The sequence below is a fragment of the Oncorhynchus clarkii genome, chromosome 4, assembly GCF_045791955.1.
Source record: "Oncorhynchus clarkii lewisi isolate Uvic-CL-2024 chromosome 4, UVic_Ocla_1.0, whole genome shotgun sequence".
Taxonomy (NCBI): Eukaryota; Metazoa; Chordata; class Actinopteri; order Salmoniformes; family Salmonidae; genus Oncorhynchus; species Oncorhynchus clarkii.
In genome coordinates this window covers 54537606-54554513 of record NC_092150.1, presented here as the reverse complement: position 1 = coordinate 54554513, position 16908 = coordinate 54537606, and the positions used below count along the sequence as shown (strand labels likewise).

The following is a 16908-nucleotide window of genomic DNA, read 5'->3' as shown; positions in this document are numbered from 1 at the left end:
ATAGCATTCAAGGAGTTTTTACCATGACTTCGGATATTGGGAAGGAACAATTTAAAGGCCCATCTCTTGACACTGGAGAGAAGTTTGCAGTTTTCAAGCTAATTTCCTGCAATTCTACACATACAGTGCCTTGCGAAAGTATTCGGCCCCCTTGAACTTTGCGACCTTTTGCCACATTTCAGGCTTCAAACATAAAGATATAAAACTATATTTTTTTGTGAAGAATCAACAAGTGGGACACAATCATGAAGTGGAACGACATTTATTGGATATTTCAAACTTTTTTAACAAATCAAAAACTGAAAAATTGGGCGTGCAAAATTATTCAGCCCCTTTACTTCCAGTGCAGCAAACTCTCTCCAGAAGTTCAGTGAGGATCTCTGAATGATCCAATGTTGACCTAAGTGACTAATGATGATAAATACAATCCACCTGTGTGTAATCAAGTCTCCGTATAAATGCACCTGCACTGTAAAAGTCTCAGAGGTCCGTTAAAAGCGCAGAGAGCATCATGAAGAACAAGGAACACACCAGGCAGGTCCGAGATACTGTTGTGAAGAAGTTTAAAGCCGGATTTGGATACAAAAAGATTTCCCAAGCTTTAAACATCCCATGGCATAGGTATGGCAACTGCTCAGCCTCCAACCACAAGGCACTACAGAGGGTAATGGTAACGGCCAAGTACATCACTGGGGCCAAGCTTCCTGCCATCCAGGACCTCTATACCAGGCAGTGTCAGAGGAAGGCCCTAAAAATGGTCAAAGACTCCAGCCACCCTAGTCATAGACTGTTCTCTCTGCTACCGCACGGCAAGCGGTACTGGAGCTACTCTCTGTTTATTATCTATGCATAGTCACTTTAACTGTTCCTACATGTACATATTACCTCAATTACCTCGATTAACCTGTACCCCCCCGCACATTGACTCTGTACCGCTACCCCCTGTACATAGCCTCGCTACTGTTATTTTACTGCTGCTCTTTAATTATTTGTTATTTTTACTTGTCTGTTTTTACTTAACATTTAATTGATAAGTAAGCATTTCACTGTAAAGTCTACACCCATTGTTTTCAGCGCATGTGACAAATACAAATTTGATTTGATTTATATTAAGCATGTTACAAACCAGCTTTTCTGTGTTGGAATGGTGTGGGCATACCACAACAACAGAATGACGTGGGCAAATAACGGTCATTAAAATGATTAACGCAAGTTGACCGCTGATCGGCCAATGAGGAAATAGCAAGCATTTCTGAAAAAGGCATGCTTTGACCACAAATACAAGTATATGACGAGTCAACAACATTATTTGGGTATGGAATGGAACGGAATGTAAACATTTAAAATGTGAGATTTGTAGTGGACAGTTACTGTGAATTAAGTGCATTTTTGGGGAACACAAACATTTGTAAATGTATAATTGGTGGAGCACTGTGGATACCAATATCCCTGTGAGCCTTCCAGGCCTATGTTGCCCATGGTTAGGAACATACATTGTAAATGAATAATATTACATTGTTTTGTATTACACCGTCTAAACTTATTTCACAGATCCCTTGGGCAGATTATTTGATTTTGTATTTTTCTATCTGGCTGCGGACCCCCTGCAGTACCTCTACCAAAGTAGAACGCCCTTCTTTAGGGACTATGCAAGCACAGAGGTTTGCTTCGCCGAGCCGGGTTCTGCTAGGAGCAAACCCAACATGTGTATGTGGATGTCTTGGCGGCGTCGGTAGCCCAGCCCTGTGGCCCCTTACACAGAACTAAGAGGTTTAATCAGGCTCAAGTACCTGCCGCCTACCTACCAACACAGCTCCCTATCCGAAGCACAGCTCCCTATCCGAAGCACAGCTCCCTATCCGAAGCACAATCAGAACACCATTAAGATAAACCACAAAGTACTCCAATTATCCCAACTACACTGAAATAACCAGGGAACCCTTTCGGCAGATAAGGGGGAGTAAGAGTGGGATTGGATAGCCAGAATAGTATAGCAATGGCACAGTGATTTGGTCTATGCAGATATTGCACTCACATCTACTGTAGTGTTGCATGGTATACCAAAACGCCTGTACTTTTTCAATACTAGAACATGAAAAACGGTTTGGTACTAGAATTTGTTACTTTCGGTAATTCTGTCAAATGCGTCTCGCGTCATATACGGTCTGAGGTGAGCGAGTCTGTCTAGTAATTTGTCTGAATCTTCTCACGGTGGCAGTAGTAAGCTAGCCAGACTCCTTGCGCTTGCGCATGCTGCTGACACCGTGCGAGACACTTTTGAGAAGCAAGAGAGAGAAAATGCCGTCAACATGGCCTCCTCTAACGAAAACATCATACCTCCACTCCAGCAGGTTGTTTACAAAACTGGCTCCAGAAGCGAAATATGGGAATACTTTGCTTACAGAGCAGATGAAAACCAGCCTACCAAAAAAACCTATGCAAAAGGTGTTACAAAGCAGTGCAGTGAGGGAGGTTTACTTCCAAAAATACATTAAAAACTATTTTACACTTTACATTTGCTTTGTAACGTTATTCTACCAGCAACTAAATTCAAACTATTTTGGAGTGACAATGACATATATTCTGTTCAGCACTATAATATGATAAGTAGCCAGCTAGCAGCAGCTGGGTGAAGCATTGCACCCTGGGAGTCGTAGTATGCTAGGTAAAATCCATTGTATTTCTATGGTGTGTAGACTACACTGACTGTACAAAACATTAGGAACACTTGCTCTTTCCATGACATAGACTGATATGGTGAAAGCTATGATCCCTTATTAATGTAATTTGTTAAATCCACTTCAAATCAGTGTAGATGAATGGGAGGAGACAGGTTAAAGAAGGATTTTTAAGCCATGAGACAATTGAGTCATGGAATGTCTATGTATGCCATTCAGAGAGTGAATGGGTGAGATATTTATGTACCTTTGAACGGGGTATGGTAGTAGGTGCCAGGCGCACCAGTTTGTGTCAAAAACTGCAATACTGCTGGGTTTTTCACGCTCAACAGTTTCCTGTGTGTATCAAGAATGGTCCACCTCCCAAAGGACATCCAGCCAACTTGACACAACTGTGGGAAGCACTGGAGTCAACATGGGCCAGCATCCCTGTGGAACACTTCGACATCTTGTGTGCCCCTACGAATTGAGACTGTTCTGAGGGCAAAACGGAGGGGCAACTCAATATTAGGAAAGTGTTTTTATATTTAAGCAATAAGGCATGAGGGGGTGTGGTATAAGGTCAATCTACCACGGCTAAGGGCTGTTCTTAGTCACAACGCAACGCAGAGGGCGTGGATACAGCCCTTAGCCGTGGTAAATTGGCCATATACCACAAACCCCAAAGGTGCCTTATTGCTATTATAAACTGGTTACCAACCTAATTAGAGCAGTTAACCTTTATTTTTTTTGTCATACTTTGTGATATACGGTCCGAAATACCACAGCTGTCAGCCAATCACCAATCAGGGCCCAAACCACCCAGTTTATAATGGAATATAGAAGCTTCAGAAATGAGCTTTAAAGTGTTTTTCATGTAGGTTTGGAACTAAACTATGAATTTAATACATTAAGTGATGTAGCTGTAATGAATCATGAATCCTTTAATAAATGTCAATTTGGCCCAATATTATGGCCATAGATGAGCAAATTAAGCCCGATATGTATCGAATTACAATTTAAAAAACAGTTTAGCTGTAATTGTAAAATTATTTTGTATACTCTGAGTCTCCGATATGGTTTTGCATAAGGAACATTTTAGATTGTCTTCTGTTATTTAATATGGTGTTTTATTTTTGTGAGAAATTGAATCTAGACTAGAAGATGTTCTATTTGTTATTGGAGGTGTTCTATTGGTTATGAGATGGAAAAGGCGTTATTTTTAAAGGCATAATCAGGGAGATTTCCTGCTGTTCGAGGGTTAGCCCGCCCTATACCCATTGATTGTTGAAGAATAACTTAGAAATGGCTTACGAGCTGTGTGTACGAATTTGACAGTAGTTCCATTTCTCCAGCACTGCAAGTGGCGGAGGGGCTGCCATTGGGTCTGACTACACAAACCCCAGATTGTGGCTTTAATGTACACTGTACAGTGTAGCTATGTGCAGTAGCCTCCTACGAAGGAGCCAGATATAGCTCTATCTGGCTATGTTAACTGGCTCTCTGTGTTCACCGCACCACCAGGTGCACAGACACATGGAGAGTAGGAACTGCATGTTCTCTCAGTAGAAAAGGAGACAGGAGGGAGGGAGGGCACAGATACAGCAATCATCAAGCTATTTCAGGGCGTTCCATATAAGCCTTGGGGACTATACAAGACATTTCAAAAAATGTTAATGTCTGGAAAGAGCTCACATTTAACGATCACTTCTACTGAAAATCTTAAGTCTTGCGCCTGTAATAGGGCAACACAACACCACACACTGTATCCAGTCTTCAGACATCAAATCCAATTTTATTTGTCACATGCTTTGTAAACAACAGGTGTAGACTAACAGTGAAAATGCTTACTTACGGGTCCTTTTCCAACAGTGCAGGGTTAAAGATATAACATTTAAATAATAATAGAAAGTGACACGAAGGCGGGCCCTCCAGATAGCGTATGAAGACGTCATAAGCCATGAAAAAAAATAATAATAATAATCGGGAAATTAGCTTTATAACTACACCATTTTCTCCCAGCCTCATGACAAAATGTGTAGAATAGCAGGAAATTAGCTTTATAACTACACCATTTTCTCCCAGCCTCATGACAAAATGTGTAGAATAGCAGGAAATTAGCTTTATAACTACACCATTTCCTCCCAGCCTCATGACAAAATGTGTAGAATAGCAGGAAATTAGCTTTATAACTACACCATTTTTTCCCAGCCTCATGACAAAATGTGTAGAATAGCAGGAAATTAGCTTTATAACTACACCATTTTCTCCCAGCCTCATGACAAAATGTGTAGAATAGCAGGAAATTAGCTCAGGGATTCTTGAAAGTCGTGACAATCCTTGTCGGGCAGGGAAACTTATTGTTGCATTATTTGAGCTTAAAAGTTACATTTAGGGGCATTTTCTAAATGTTATTTCCATGTCAACTATGTCAGCTATTTCCATGTCAGCTCATGGATATTAACTAAAAAGTGTATCGTATGTAGTTTCTTGCAATAGCCCTCTGTGACTTTAAATAATATTTATCTCAAAACTTTGATTCCTAAAAGATGTGTCTGGAGATTTGGTAAAATCCTAAAGGAATCAGGAATGAGCAGGGTGAGCCATACCATAAGGACCTTACACATGTTATGATCCGGAAAGTTCTCGGCTTTTGATAGATTTAAACAAACAATATTGCAATCAACATGTTCACAGCAATAACATGTCAACTCCATTTGCCTGACAGATTAGAATAGACTATGAATTTTGGTTCAAATATGTTACATTTAATAAGGTTTTAGAGTCAAGAAAAACTAAATTGCTACTGTGTTTATCATTGTTGTCTAAAGTTAACTCTGCCAGAGTGCTGAAAGATGTGAAAGAATGGTTGTGTTTTATTTGGAGATTTTCAAATTAATCATTTTCCATATTTTACAAATGAACTTGCTTTTTAAGACAAAAATATGTCCGTTTTGAATATCTATTGTCAACAGCAAGTACTTCAATTGTTTAAGCATATGTTTCAGAACAGTGATTAAGGGGGTTAGCCATGAGTGACGGAGTTGACAAGCCACTGATGGTTAACCCCTTAATCACTGTTCTGTAACAGATTCTTAAACAATTAAAGTAAAAGCCGTGCTTAGACCTGAAGGGAAAATATTTACATTATTAATGTTGTTTTATGCTCTAAATCTAGACAAACATGCCAAAATGCTGAAGACATTATCCCTGGAGCTTTTAATAGTGCTAATAAATAAAACAAAAAGAACATTGGAGATTTGAATGATCTAATGTTAGAATTAAACAATCAAGGCCTTCAAACAGTTTTTGGACAATAATTGTAACAAAGGAAATGCCTGGAGGAGTTGAAAAAAATGCAGTTTGTTGCATTTTATGACACATAAATACAAATAGGAGGTTGTTCTTTTACATGGTGTGATAGCTGATTGGTCTATCAAAATATATATTTAAAATGTTGTTAATATTAAGACAAATGTTTGTGGGGGAAAAGTTGATTTTCCTGTCTTTAAAGAATCCCTGAGCAGTAAAACAGCCACATGTTCTGTAAGCCTCATTGCAAATCGTGCAAATTAGCATGACATTAGCAATAAAACTGCACATTCTCTCTGCCCCAATGGGGTTCGGGAGGGGCCTTTGCTTGGACCTTTGGACAGGGCCCCGCAGAACTCCACTACACCACTGATAGAGGGAGTACCAGTACTGAGTCGGTATGCAGAGGTACCAAGTAATTCAGGTAGCTATGTACATAGAGGTAGAGGCTCCACTACACCACTGATAGAGGGAGTACCAGTACTGAGTCGGTATGCAGAGGTACCAAGTAATTCAGGTAGCTATGTACATAGAGGTAGAGGCTCCACTACACCACTGATAGAGGGAGTACCAGTACTGAGTTGGTATGCAGAGGTACCAAGTAATTCAGGTAGCTATGTACATAGAGGTAGGGGTAAAGTGACAAGGATAGATAAGACAGCAGCAGCATATGTGGTGAGTATGAATGTGTGTGTGTGTGTGTGTGTGTGTGTGTGTGTGTGTGTGTGTGTGTGTGTGTGTGTGTGTGTGTGTGTGTGTGTGTGTGTGTGTGTGTGTGTGTGTGTGTGTGTGGTGTCAGTATGCATGTGTGTGCACATTATGTGTGTGTGGGCATTATGTGTGTGTGGGCGTGTATTTGTGTGTGTGTGTGTATAGTCAGTGCAAGACAGTTAGGTTCAAGACAAAAGGGTCATTGCAGGTGGTCTAGCTGGCTATTTGATTAGCTATTTATCAGTCTTATTTATCCGTCTTATGGCTTGGGGGTAGAAACTGTCCAGGATCCTGTTTGCCCCAGACTTGGTGCACTGGTACCGCTTGCCATGAGGTAGCAGAGAGAATAGTGTATGGGTGGCTGGAGTCTGACAATTTTATGGGCCTTCCTCTGACAAAACACCCCCTGTCAAAATGGCTGCAGTAAAATGCATTACGATTCACACAAACTTACCCAGGCACACATTTAAGATGGTCTACAATGTGGAAGCTGACAAAGTGACTTTAAATAGCTGTGAAATAGCGGGCAAAGTGCCCTATTCAATGCATGATCATCGAGCGGAATAACCATAGCAACCATAGTGTACTTAGATCTAGGTTTGAATCCACAATATAGGCCCCCTGAGAAAGATTTAACTGATGCTGAGGACAGAAACATATACAGGGCCTTCAGAAAGTAGTCATACCCCAATACTTATTCCACATGTTGTTGTGTTACAGCCTGAATTCAACATGGATTCAATATATACAAATCTCACCCATCTACACACAAGAACCCACAATGACAAAGTGAAAACCTGTTTTTGGAAATGTTTGTTAATTGATTGAAAATGAAATACAAAAATATCTCACTTAAATAAGTATTCACACCCTGAGTCAATACATCTTAGAATCACCTTTGGCAGCAGGTACAGCAGTGAGTCTTTCTGGGTAAGTCTCTAAGTGTTTTGCACACATGGATTGCACAATATTTGCATATTATTCTTTTAAAAAATGGTTCAAGCTCTGACAAATTGATAGTTGATCATTGCTAGACAGCCATTTTCAAGCCGATTGAACTAAAAACTCTAAATAGGCCACTCGGGAACATTCAATGTCATATTGGTAAGCAACTCCAGTGTACACACACTAAGAACGCCTGCTCTTTTCCAGGAGAAAGCTCTGACACTCAATATTGGGAAGGGGTTCTTAATGTTTTGTACACATTTGACCTTGTGTTTTAGGTTATTGTCCTGCTGAAAGGTGAATTTGTCTCCCAGTGTCTGGTAAAAAGCAGACTGAACCAGGTTCTCCTCTAGGATTTTGCCTGTGCTTAGCTCCATTCCATTTTTTTTTAATTATAAAAAACTCCCTAGTCCTTGCCGATGGCAAGAATACCCATAACATGATGCAGCCACCACTATGCTTGAAAATGTGAAGAGTGGTACTCAGTGATATGTTGTTTTGGATTTGCCACAAATATAACACTTTGTACTTTCGGCATAAAGTTGATTTCTTTGCCAATTTGGGGCAGTTTTACTTTAGTGCCTTGTTGCAAGCAGGATGCATGTTTTCACTTTGTCATTTAGGTAGGTTTTGTGGAGTAACTACAATGTTGTTGATCCATCCTCAGTTTCTCCTATCACAGCCATTAAAATCTGTAACTGTTTTAAAGTCACCATTGGCCTCAGTGAAATCCCTGAGTGGTTTCCTTCCTCACCGGCAACTGTGGGGGGTTCTAAGCTGACCTATGGAATTGTTTTAAGATGGTCATACTATGGACCATTTAGCTATTTGATTTAGAATTGTAGAACCCCTTTAGGTATAAAAAATATATAAATATCACACTTACAGTGGGGCAAAAAAATATTTAGTCAGCCACCAATTGTGCAAGTTCTCCCAATTAAAAGATGAGAGAGGCCTGTAATTTTCATCATAGGTACACGTCAACTATGACAGACAAAATGAGATGAAAAAAATCCAGAAAATCACATTGTAGGATTTTTAATGAATTTAATTGCAAATTATGGTGGAAAATAAGTATATGGTCAATAACCAAAGTTTATCTCAATACTTTGTTATATACCCTTTGTTGGCAATGACAGAAGTCAAACGTTTTCTGTAAGTCTTCACAGGGTTTTCACACACTGTTGCTGGAATTTTGGCCCATTCCTCCATGCAGATCTCCTCTAGAGCAGTGATGTTTTGGGGCTGTTGCTGGGCAACACGGACTTTCAACTCCCTCCAAAGATTTTCTATGGGGTTGAGATCTGGAGACTGGCTAGGCCACTCCAGGACCTTGAAATGTGTGTTATGAGCTGGGAACAGTAAGATACTTTCTGAACTTGTCCAATTAAGGCTAATACAAAAATCACCACCATATGAATACCACTAGAAAATGTTTGGTTTTGTAGGTTTTGTAAAGAGGATTTTGAAAAGACACTCTAAACCCTCACATTAATTTGGGGTGTGTTGTCGTTAGTAAAATGTAAGTATAAAATTGATCATAAGCATATTTAGAATCATCTTAGCCTTTTCAATTATTTGTTGTCCAATGTCACTTTAACTTTAGTTTCCAGTAACAACCATTTTGTCCATGTCATTTTAAACACCTGTGCCTACTACAGCAAAGCTCCATCCACATTTGACTTCCTGTTAATCAGAGCCTTCCCAGCATGCTTTGCTCTTGTACTCACCGGTCACCCTTTTGTTTGCGGTTCTTCTGGGGTGTGGCCTTCCCTTTGGGTCTCTTCTCGCTGCCCGCGCATGGTCCCCCGCCCGGCCCCGTCACCCGCAGGGACTCCAGGCCCTTGGAGGACTTCTTAAAGGTGAACTCCACCTGCTCGCCCTCTTTCAGGCTGCGAAAGCCATCCATCACCAGCTTACTCTGTGGAGGAAAAAATAAAACAGACCACGCCTTTAAAAATGCTGCCCTTTAACCCTAGAATTTGAATTACAGAAAATCGCCTTTTAAAAGATACTGAACTATAACCATGTAATTACAATTAGACCCAGACAACCCCTTTAAAAAAACTCTGCACTGTTACAATGAATGATTTTTGGACTGGCATAAAGATATGCTTTATTCAGAGAAAACCTTTAGAATGTCAATTGAGTATTTCATTCCTGTCATAGTCAAGGTCCGTTAAATGTCTTACGAAAAGTGTTATTCAAATCGGAAAATCGGTAGCTTTTATTTTTTACGATTAGACAAAATCGTAACCAAACTTAACAGAGGGAAACAAACACACCCACACAGCATGACACGCTTTAATACAGTTGAAAGAGTGGGAGAGTAAGCCAACAGTATGCGAGCCTATAAAGAGCTACTCAAACAAGCTTGTTGCCAAACATAGATGGAGGGAATGGAGAGAGCGAGAGAGCGAGAGAGAGAGAGAGAGAGAACAGAAGACACAAGGGAAGAATAAGAATGGAGAGAGTCAAACAATAGAGAGAATATGAAAATGGAGGAAGGAAAGAAAGTGAACAGTACAAAGAGAAAAGTGAAAACATGTGAGAGAAATGTGGACTTTGAGTGACAGAAGGACGAAAGAAAGCTTAATTATTGTATACCCAAAATACAGTCCGGTAGAAAGGATACTGTTTAGGTTAGATTAACTAAGTCATTTACAACATAATTATTGTATACCCAAAATACAGTCAGGTAGAAAGGATACTGTTTAGGTTAGATTAACTAAGTCATTTACAAAATAATTATTGTATACCCAAAATACAGTCAGGTAGAAAGGATACTGTTTAGGTTAGATTAACTAAGTCATTTACAACATAATTATTGTATACCCAAAATACAGTCAGGTAGAAAGGATACTGTTTAGGTTAGATTAACTAAGTCATTTACAACAGTGCAAATGTTGCATTTGTTTCTCTATGGTGAACAACATACAGATATGTAAGACTAAGGCAAAACAAGAGTATAATAACAGTAAGAATAAATGTAAGAGTCTGAGTAAGATAAGAGTATGTATAAACCATGAGGGTTAATTCATGAAAAACAAATTCTGTTTCTCAAAAATATATTAGGTAGAATGCAATTGCTTTGTAAATCTGGCCCAATGTATAGTCTTTTTTTTAAATCAACCTTTCATACCAATGTTATTAATTAAACATTACCTTTGGAAACAAATAGAAAAGAACGAGGGAAATGAAAGATGCATTGCAGTCAGTACCATAATTTTTTTTGAAAACATACATTTTTTATATACGGATTTAAAAGGTATATATTTGCTATAAAAAAAAAAAATAATTATACAGACAAAACATTGTTTTGTGCTCATATAATGCTATTTTATTACTATATAATCAACTTTTCCTGTTAGAATTAAGATAGTCAAAACAAAGCTATTAAAGATGTTTCAATATATTCATGAATTAAATCTTGCATACGCTGAATCTTTCTAAATGTGAAGTGTGGTATCTATAGAAGAATCAACATCTATTCATTCACTACATACAGACAGACAGACAGACAGTACCAGTCAAAGGTTTGGACACGCCTACTCATTCCATAGTTTTTCCTTATTTTTTGTATCTTTTCTACAGTGTACAATATTAGTGAAGACATCACAACTATGAAATAATACATACGGAATCATGTAGTAACCAAAAAAGTGAGTATTCTTCAAATAGCCACCCTTTGCCTCGATGACAGCTTTGCACACTCTTGGCATATTCTACAATGTAGAAAATAGTACAAAACAAAGAAAACCCCTTGAATGAGTAGGTGTTCTAAAACTTTTGACCGGTAGTGTATATTTTATATTTGTGATTCTTCAAAGTAGCCACCCTTTGCCTTGATGACAGCTTTGCACACTCTTGGCATTCTCTCAACCAGCTTCATGAGGTAGTCACCTGGAATGCATTTCAATTAACAGCTGTGCCTTGTTAAATTGACACACACTCACATGCTGACCGACGCGAGAGGTGTGGTCAGCATGTGAGTGTGTGTGTGTGTAAAATACCCTCCTCTCAAGTGTCCTGGAGGGTGTCTTGCCTGGTTTCAGTTTACACACAGAGGTCAGGAGGGCACGGTCAGAAAGAGAATGAGAAAGCATGAGAGGGAGGGAGAAAATGTAAAACACCAAATAATGCATGCAGTGCAGAATTAGGACGATACCCGCTAATTATCAAAATTCAGAAAATAGACGTTAAATTCTACAACCACCTAAAAGGAAGCAATTCCCAAACCTTTCATAACAAAGCCATCACCTACATAGAGATGAACCTGGAGAAGAGTCCCCTAAGCAAGCTGGTCCTTATCTTTTTGTTTTCTTGTGATTTGGTTGGGTCTAATTGTGTTCCTGTCCTGGGGCTTTGTGGGGTCTGTTTCTGTTTGTGAACAGAGCCCCAGAACAGGAACACAATTATACCCAACCAAATCATGAGAAAACCAAAAGATAATTACTTGACACATTGGAAAGAATTAACCAAAAAACTGAACAAACTGGAATACCTGACCACTGTGACTGACCCAAGATTAAGGAAAGGTTTGACTATGTACAGACTCAGTGAGCATAGCCTTCCTACTGAGAGAGGCCACCGCAAGTGTACAAATTGAGTAGTATAATAAGAGTCTGGTAGCAGCAGTTGTGATGTGTGAAGCAGTTCATTCAGAGAAGTATTCAGACCCCTTGACTTTTTCCACATTTTGTTATGTTATTCTAAAATGGATTCAATATATTTTTCCCTCATCAATCTACACACAATACCCGATAATGACAAAGAAAAAAAATACTTGTTTTTTTTTGCCAATGTATAAATAAATAAAAAATGAAATATCACTGACTTAATTAGTCAGACCCTTTACTCAGTACTGTGTTGAAGCACCTTTGGCAGCGATTACAGCATCAAGTGTTCTTGGTTATGATGCTATAAGCTTAGCACACCTGTATTTGGGGAGTTTCTCCCATTCTTCTCTGCAGATCCTCTCAAGCTCTGTCTGGTTGGATGGGGAGCGTCGCTGTACAGCTATTTTCAGGTCTCTCCAGAGATGGTAAAACTTCGCCCCAGTCTGAGGTCCTGAGCACTCTGGAGCAGGTTTTCATCAAGGATCTCTCTGTACTTTGGTCTGTTCATCTTTCCCTCAACCCTGACTAGTCTCCCAGTAACCGCCTCTGAAAAACATCCCCACAGCATGATCCTGCCACCACCATGCTTCACCGTAAGGATGATGCTAGGTTTCCTCCAGACGTGACGCTTGGCATTCAGGCCAAAGAGTTCAATCTTGGTTTCATCAGACCAGAGAATGTGTGTGTGAGTGCATGAATGCTAAGGTGCGGAGAATCAGAGCAGGTGGTCAGTCCAGTTCAAGCGCAGTGGTCTAAGGCACTGCATCTCAGTGCTAGAGGCTGAGCCGGTTCGAATCCAGGCTGTATCACAACTGGCCAGGATTGGAAGTCCCATAGGGAGGTGTACAATTGGCCCAGCGCCGTCCCGGTTTGGCCGGTGTAGGCCGTCATTGAATATAAGAATTTGTTCTTAACTGACCTACCTAGTTAAATAAATAAATATATAAATAAATATATAAATATATATATATATATGAAGAAAAAAGATCTCATCCTCTGATAAAGTCTGCACAACAGTAAGGGAGTGGACAGCTTGTGGCTGGGGTGTGTGGGGTCCTTGATGATGCTGTGGCCTTCCTCAGGCACCGCTTCGAGTAGATCACCTGGATGGGTGGGAGCACGATCCCAGTGATGCACTGCGGGAGGGCCTTGCGGTTGTGGACGGAGCGATTCCCGTACCTGGCCGTGATGAAACCGGTCAGGATAATCTCGATGTAGAGGTAGTATTTGGAGGGGACCCAGGGTGGCATGACGAATTTCTTCAGCCGCCTTAGGAATTAGAGACGCTGTTGCGCCCTCTTGACAAGAGTGGTGACGCTGTTGCGCTATGACAAGTCCTCAGTGATGTGGATGCCTAGGAACTTCAAACTTGGGACTCCCTCTACTGCAGTTGATGTGGATCGGGGCATGTTCAATCAGAGACAGATATTTCCCTCATATCACCCAGACCCACAAAGAGCTTGAAGACAAATCCAATTTTGATAAACTCCTGTATCTATTAGGTGAAACACCAGTGTGCCATCTCAGCAGAAAGATGTGTGACCAGTCGCCACAAGAAAAGAGCAACCAGTGAAGCACAAACAGCTTTGTAAATTCAATTCAAAAGGGCTTTCCCATGCCAATAAAGCCCTTTGAATTGAATGAGAGAGAGAGTAGTGTAGAGAGAGAGAGAGAGAGAGAGAGAGAGAGAGAGAGAGAGAGAAAGAGAGAGAGAGAGAGAGAGAGAGAGAGAGAGCAAGAGAGAGGGGGGAGTGAACAGAGATAGTCTGTCTGTCTGTTGGTGAGAGAGAGAGAGGGAGAGAGAGGACAGAACAGAGAGGACAGAACAGAGAGTTTAAACATTTATTGTCATGTACAGGGAAATAAATGCCTTTCTTGCAAGCTCTTTCCCAATATTTTTTTATTACCTTTATTTAACTAGGCAAGTCAGTTAAGTACAAATTCTTATTTACAATGACGGCCTACCAAAAGGCAAAAGGCCTCCTGCTGGGACATGGGCTGGGTTAAAAAATAAAATACAGGACAGAACACACATCATAACAACCTACAGTTGAAGTCGGAAGTTTACCCTCACCTTAGCCAACTACATTTAAACTCAGTTTTCCACAATTCCAGATATTTAATCCTAGTAAAACTTCCCTGTTTTAGGTCAGTTAGGATCACCACTTTATTTTAAGACTGTGAAATGTTTGAATAATAGTAGAGAGAACGATTTATTCCAGCTTTTATTTCTTTCATCACATTCCCAGTGGGTCAGAAGTTAACATACACTCAATTAGTATTTGGTAGCATTGTCTTTAAACTGTTTAACTTGAGTCAAACGTTTTGGGTAGCCTTCCACAAGCTTCCCACAATAAGTTGAATTGTGGCCCATTCCTCCTGACAGAGCTGGTGTAACTGAGTCAGGTTTGTAGGCCTCCTTGCTCGCACACGCTTTTTCAGTTCTGCCCACAAATTATCTATAGGATTGAGGTCAGGGCTTTGTAATGGTCACTCCAATACCTTGACTTTGTTGTCCTTAAGCCATTTTGCCACAACTTTGTAAGTATGCTTGGGGTCATTGTCCATTTGGAAGACCCATTTGCGACCAAGCTTTAACTTCCTGACTGATGTCTTGAGATGTTGCTTCAATATATCCACATAATTCTCCTTCCTCATGAGCCATCTATTTTGTGAAGTGCACCAGTCCTGCAGAAAAGCACCCCACAACATGATGCTGCCACCCCGGTGCTTCACGGTCGGGATGGTGTTCTTTGGCTTGCAAGCCTCCCCCTTTTTCCTCCTAACATAACAATGGTCATTATGGCCAAACAGTTCTATTTTGTTTCATCAGACCAGAGGACATTTCTCCAAAAAGTACGATCTTTGTCCCTATCTGCAGTTGCAAACCGTAGTCTTGCTTTTTTAGGGTGGTTTTGGAGCAGTGGCTTCTTCCTTGCTGAGCAGCCTTTCAGGTTATGTCAATATAGGACTCGTTTTACTGTGGATATTGATACTTTTGTACCTGTTTCCTCCAGCATCTTCACAAGGTCCTTGTTGCTGTTGTTCTGGGATTGATTTGCACTTTTCGCACTAAAGTACATTCATCTCTAGGAGACAGAACGCGTCTCCTTCCTGAGTGGTATGACTGCTGTGTGGTCCCATGGTGTTTATACTTGCGTACAATTGTTTGTACAGATGAACATGGTACCTTCAGGCATTTGGAAATTGCTTCCAAGGATGAACCAGACTTGTGGAGGTCTACAATTTTTTTCTGAGGTCTTGGCTGATTTCTTTAGATTCTCCCATGATGTCAAGCAAAGAGGCACAGAGTTTGAAGGTAGGCCTTGCAATACATCCACAGGTACACCTCCAATTGACTCAAATGATGTCAATTAGCCTATCAGAAGCTTCTAAAGCCATGACATAATTTTATGGAATTTTCCAAGCTGTTGAAAGGCACAGTCAACTTAGTGTATGTAAACTTCTGACCCACTGGAATTGTGATACAGTGAATTATAAGTGAAATAATCTGTCTGTAAAAGTAGTTGTCCTAACCGACTTGTCAAAACTATAGTTTGTTAACAAGAAATTTGTGGAGTGTTTGAAAAATGAGTTTTAATGACTCCAACCTAAGTGTATGTAAACTTCCAACTTCAACTGTAGGTACTGAGTGTATAGGACTAGGCATCAAGATATATGATAAACAGAGTAGCAGTGCAGGGATACTGGAGTGGTAGAGGTAGAAACTGAGTGTATAGGACTAGGCATCCAGATATATGATAAACAGAGTAGCAGTGCAGGGATACTGGAGTGGTAGGGGTAGATACTGAGTGTATAGGACTAGGCATCAAGATATATGATAAACAGAGTAGCAGTGCAGGGATACTGGAGTGGTAGAGGTAGATACTGAGTGTATAGGACTAGGCATCCAGATATATGATAAACAGAGTAGCAGTGCAGGGATACTGGAGTGGTAGGGGTAGACACTGAGTGTATAGGACTAGGCATCAAGATATATGATAAACAGAGTAGCAGTGCAGGGATACTGGAGTGGTAGAGGTAGATACTGAGTGTATAGGACTAGGCATCAAGATATATGATAAACAGAGTAGCAGTGCAGGGATACTGGAGTAGTAGAGGTAGATACTGAGTGTATAGGACTAGGCATCAAGATACATGATAAATAGAGTAGCAGCAGCTTATATGTTGATTATATGTGCGTGTGTGTGTTTGTTGTAGTGTGAGCTTCTGTGAGTGAGTGTGTAGAGTCCTGTGAGTGTGCATAGAGTCAGTGCAACAAAAAGGTCAATGATAGTCCGTGTAGACATTTTGTTAGCTATTTTGCAGTCTTATGGCTTGAGGATAGAAGCTGTTCAGGAGCTTGTTGGTGTCAGACTTGTTGCTCTGGTACCGCTTGCTGTACGGAAGCAGAGAGAACAGTCTATGGCTTGGGTGGCTGGAGTCTTTAACAATTTTCCAGGCCTTCATTTCACACCGCCTGATATAGAGGTCCTGGATGGCAGGGAGCTCGGCCCGGGTGATGTACTGGGCTGTCCGCACCACCCTCTATAGTTCCATATGAGTGAGGGCGGTGCAGTTGCCATACCAAGCAGTGATGCAGCTAGTCAAGATGCTCTCAATGATGCAGTTGTAGAACTTATTGAGGATTTGATGGCCCATGA

At 40.4% G+C, this 16908-nt stretch overlaps 1 protein-coding gene across 1 annotated transcript in view; it reads right to left on the bottom strand.

Annotated features, from left to right (window-relative positions):
• LOC139408002 (protein lin-28 homolog A-like) overlaps positions 1-16908 on the bottom strand; it is a 37597-nt gene that overhangs the window by 4773 nt on the left and 15916 nt on the right. Inside the window, exon 3 of the mRNA XM_071151846.1 lies at positions 9356-9546. Coding sequence (XP_071007947.1) covers positions 9356-9546 — 191 coding nt within the window. The remainder of the gene's footprint in view (positions 1-9355; positions 9547-16908) is intronic.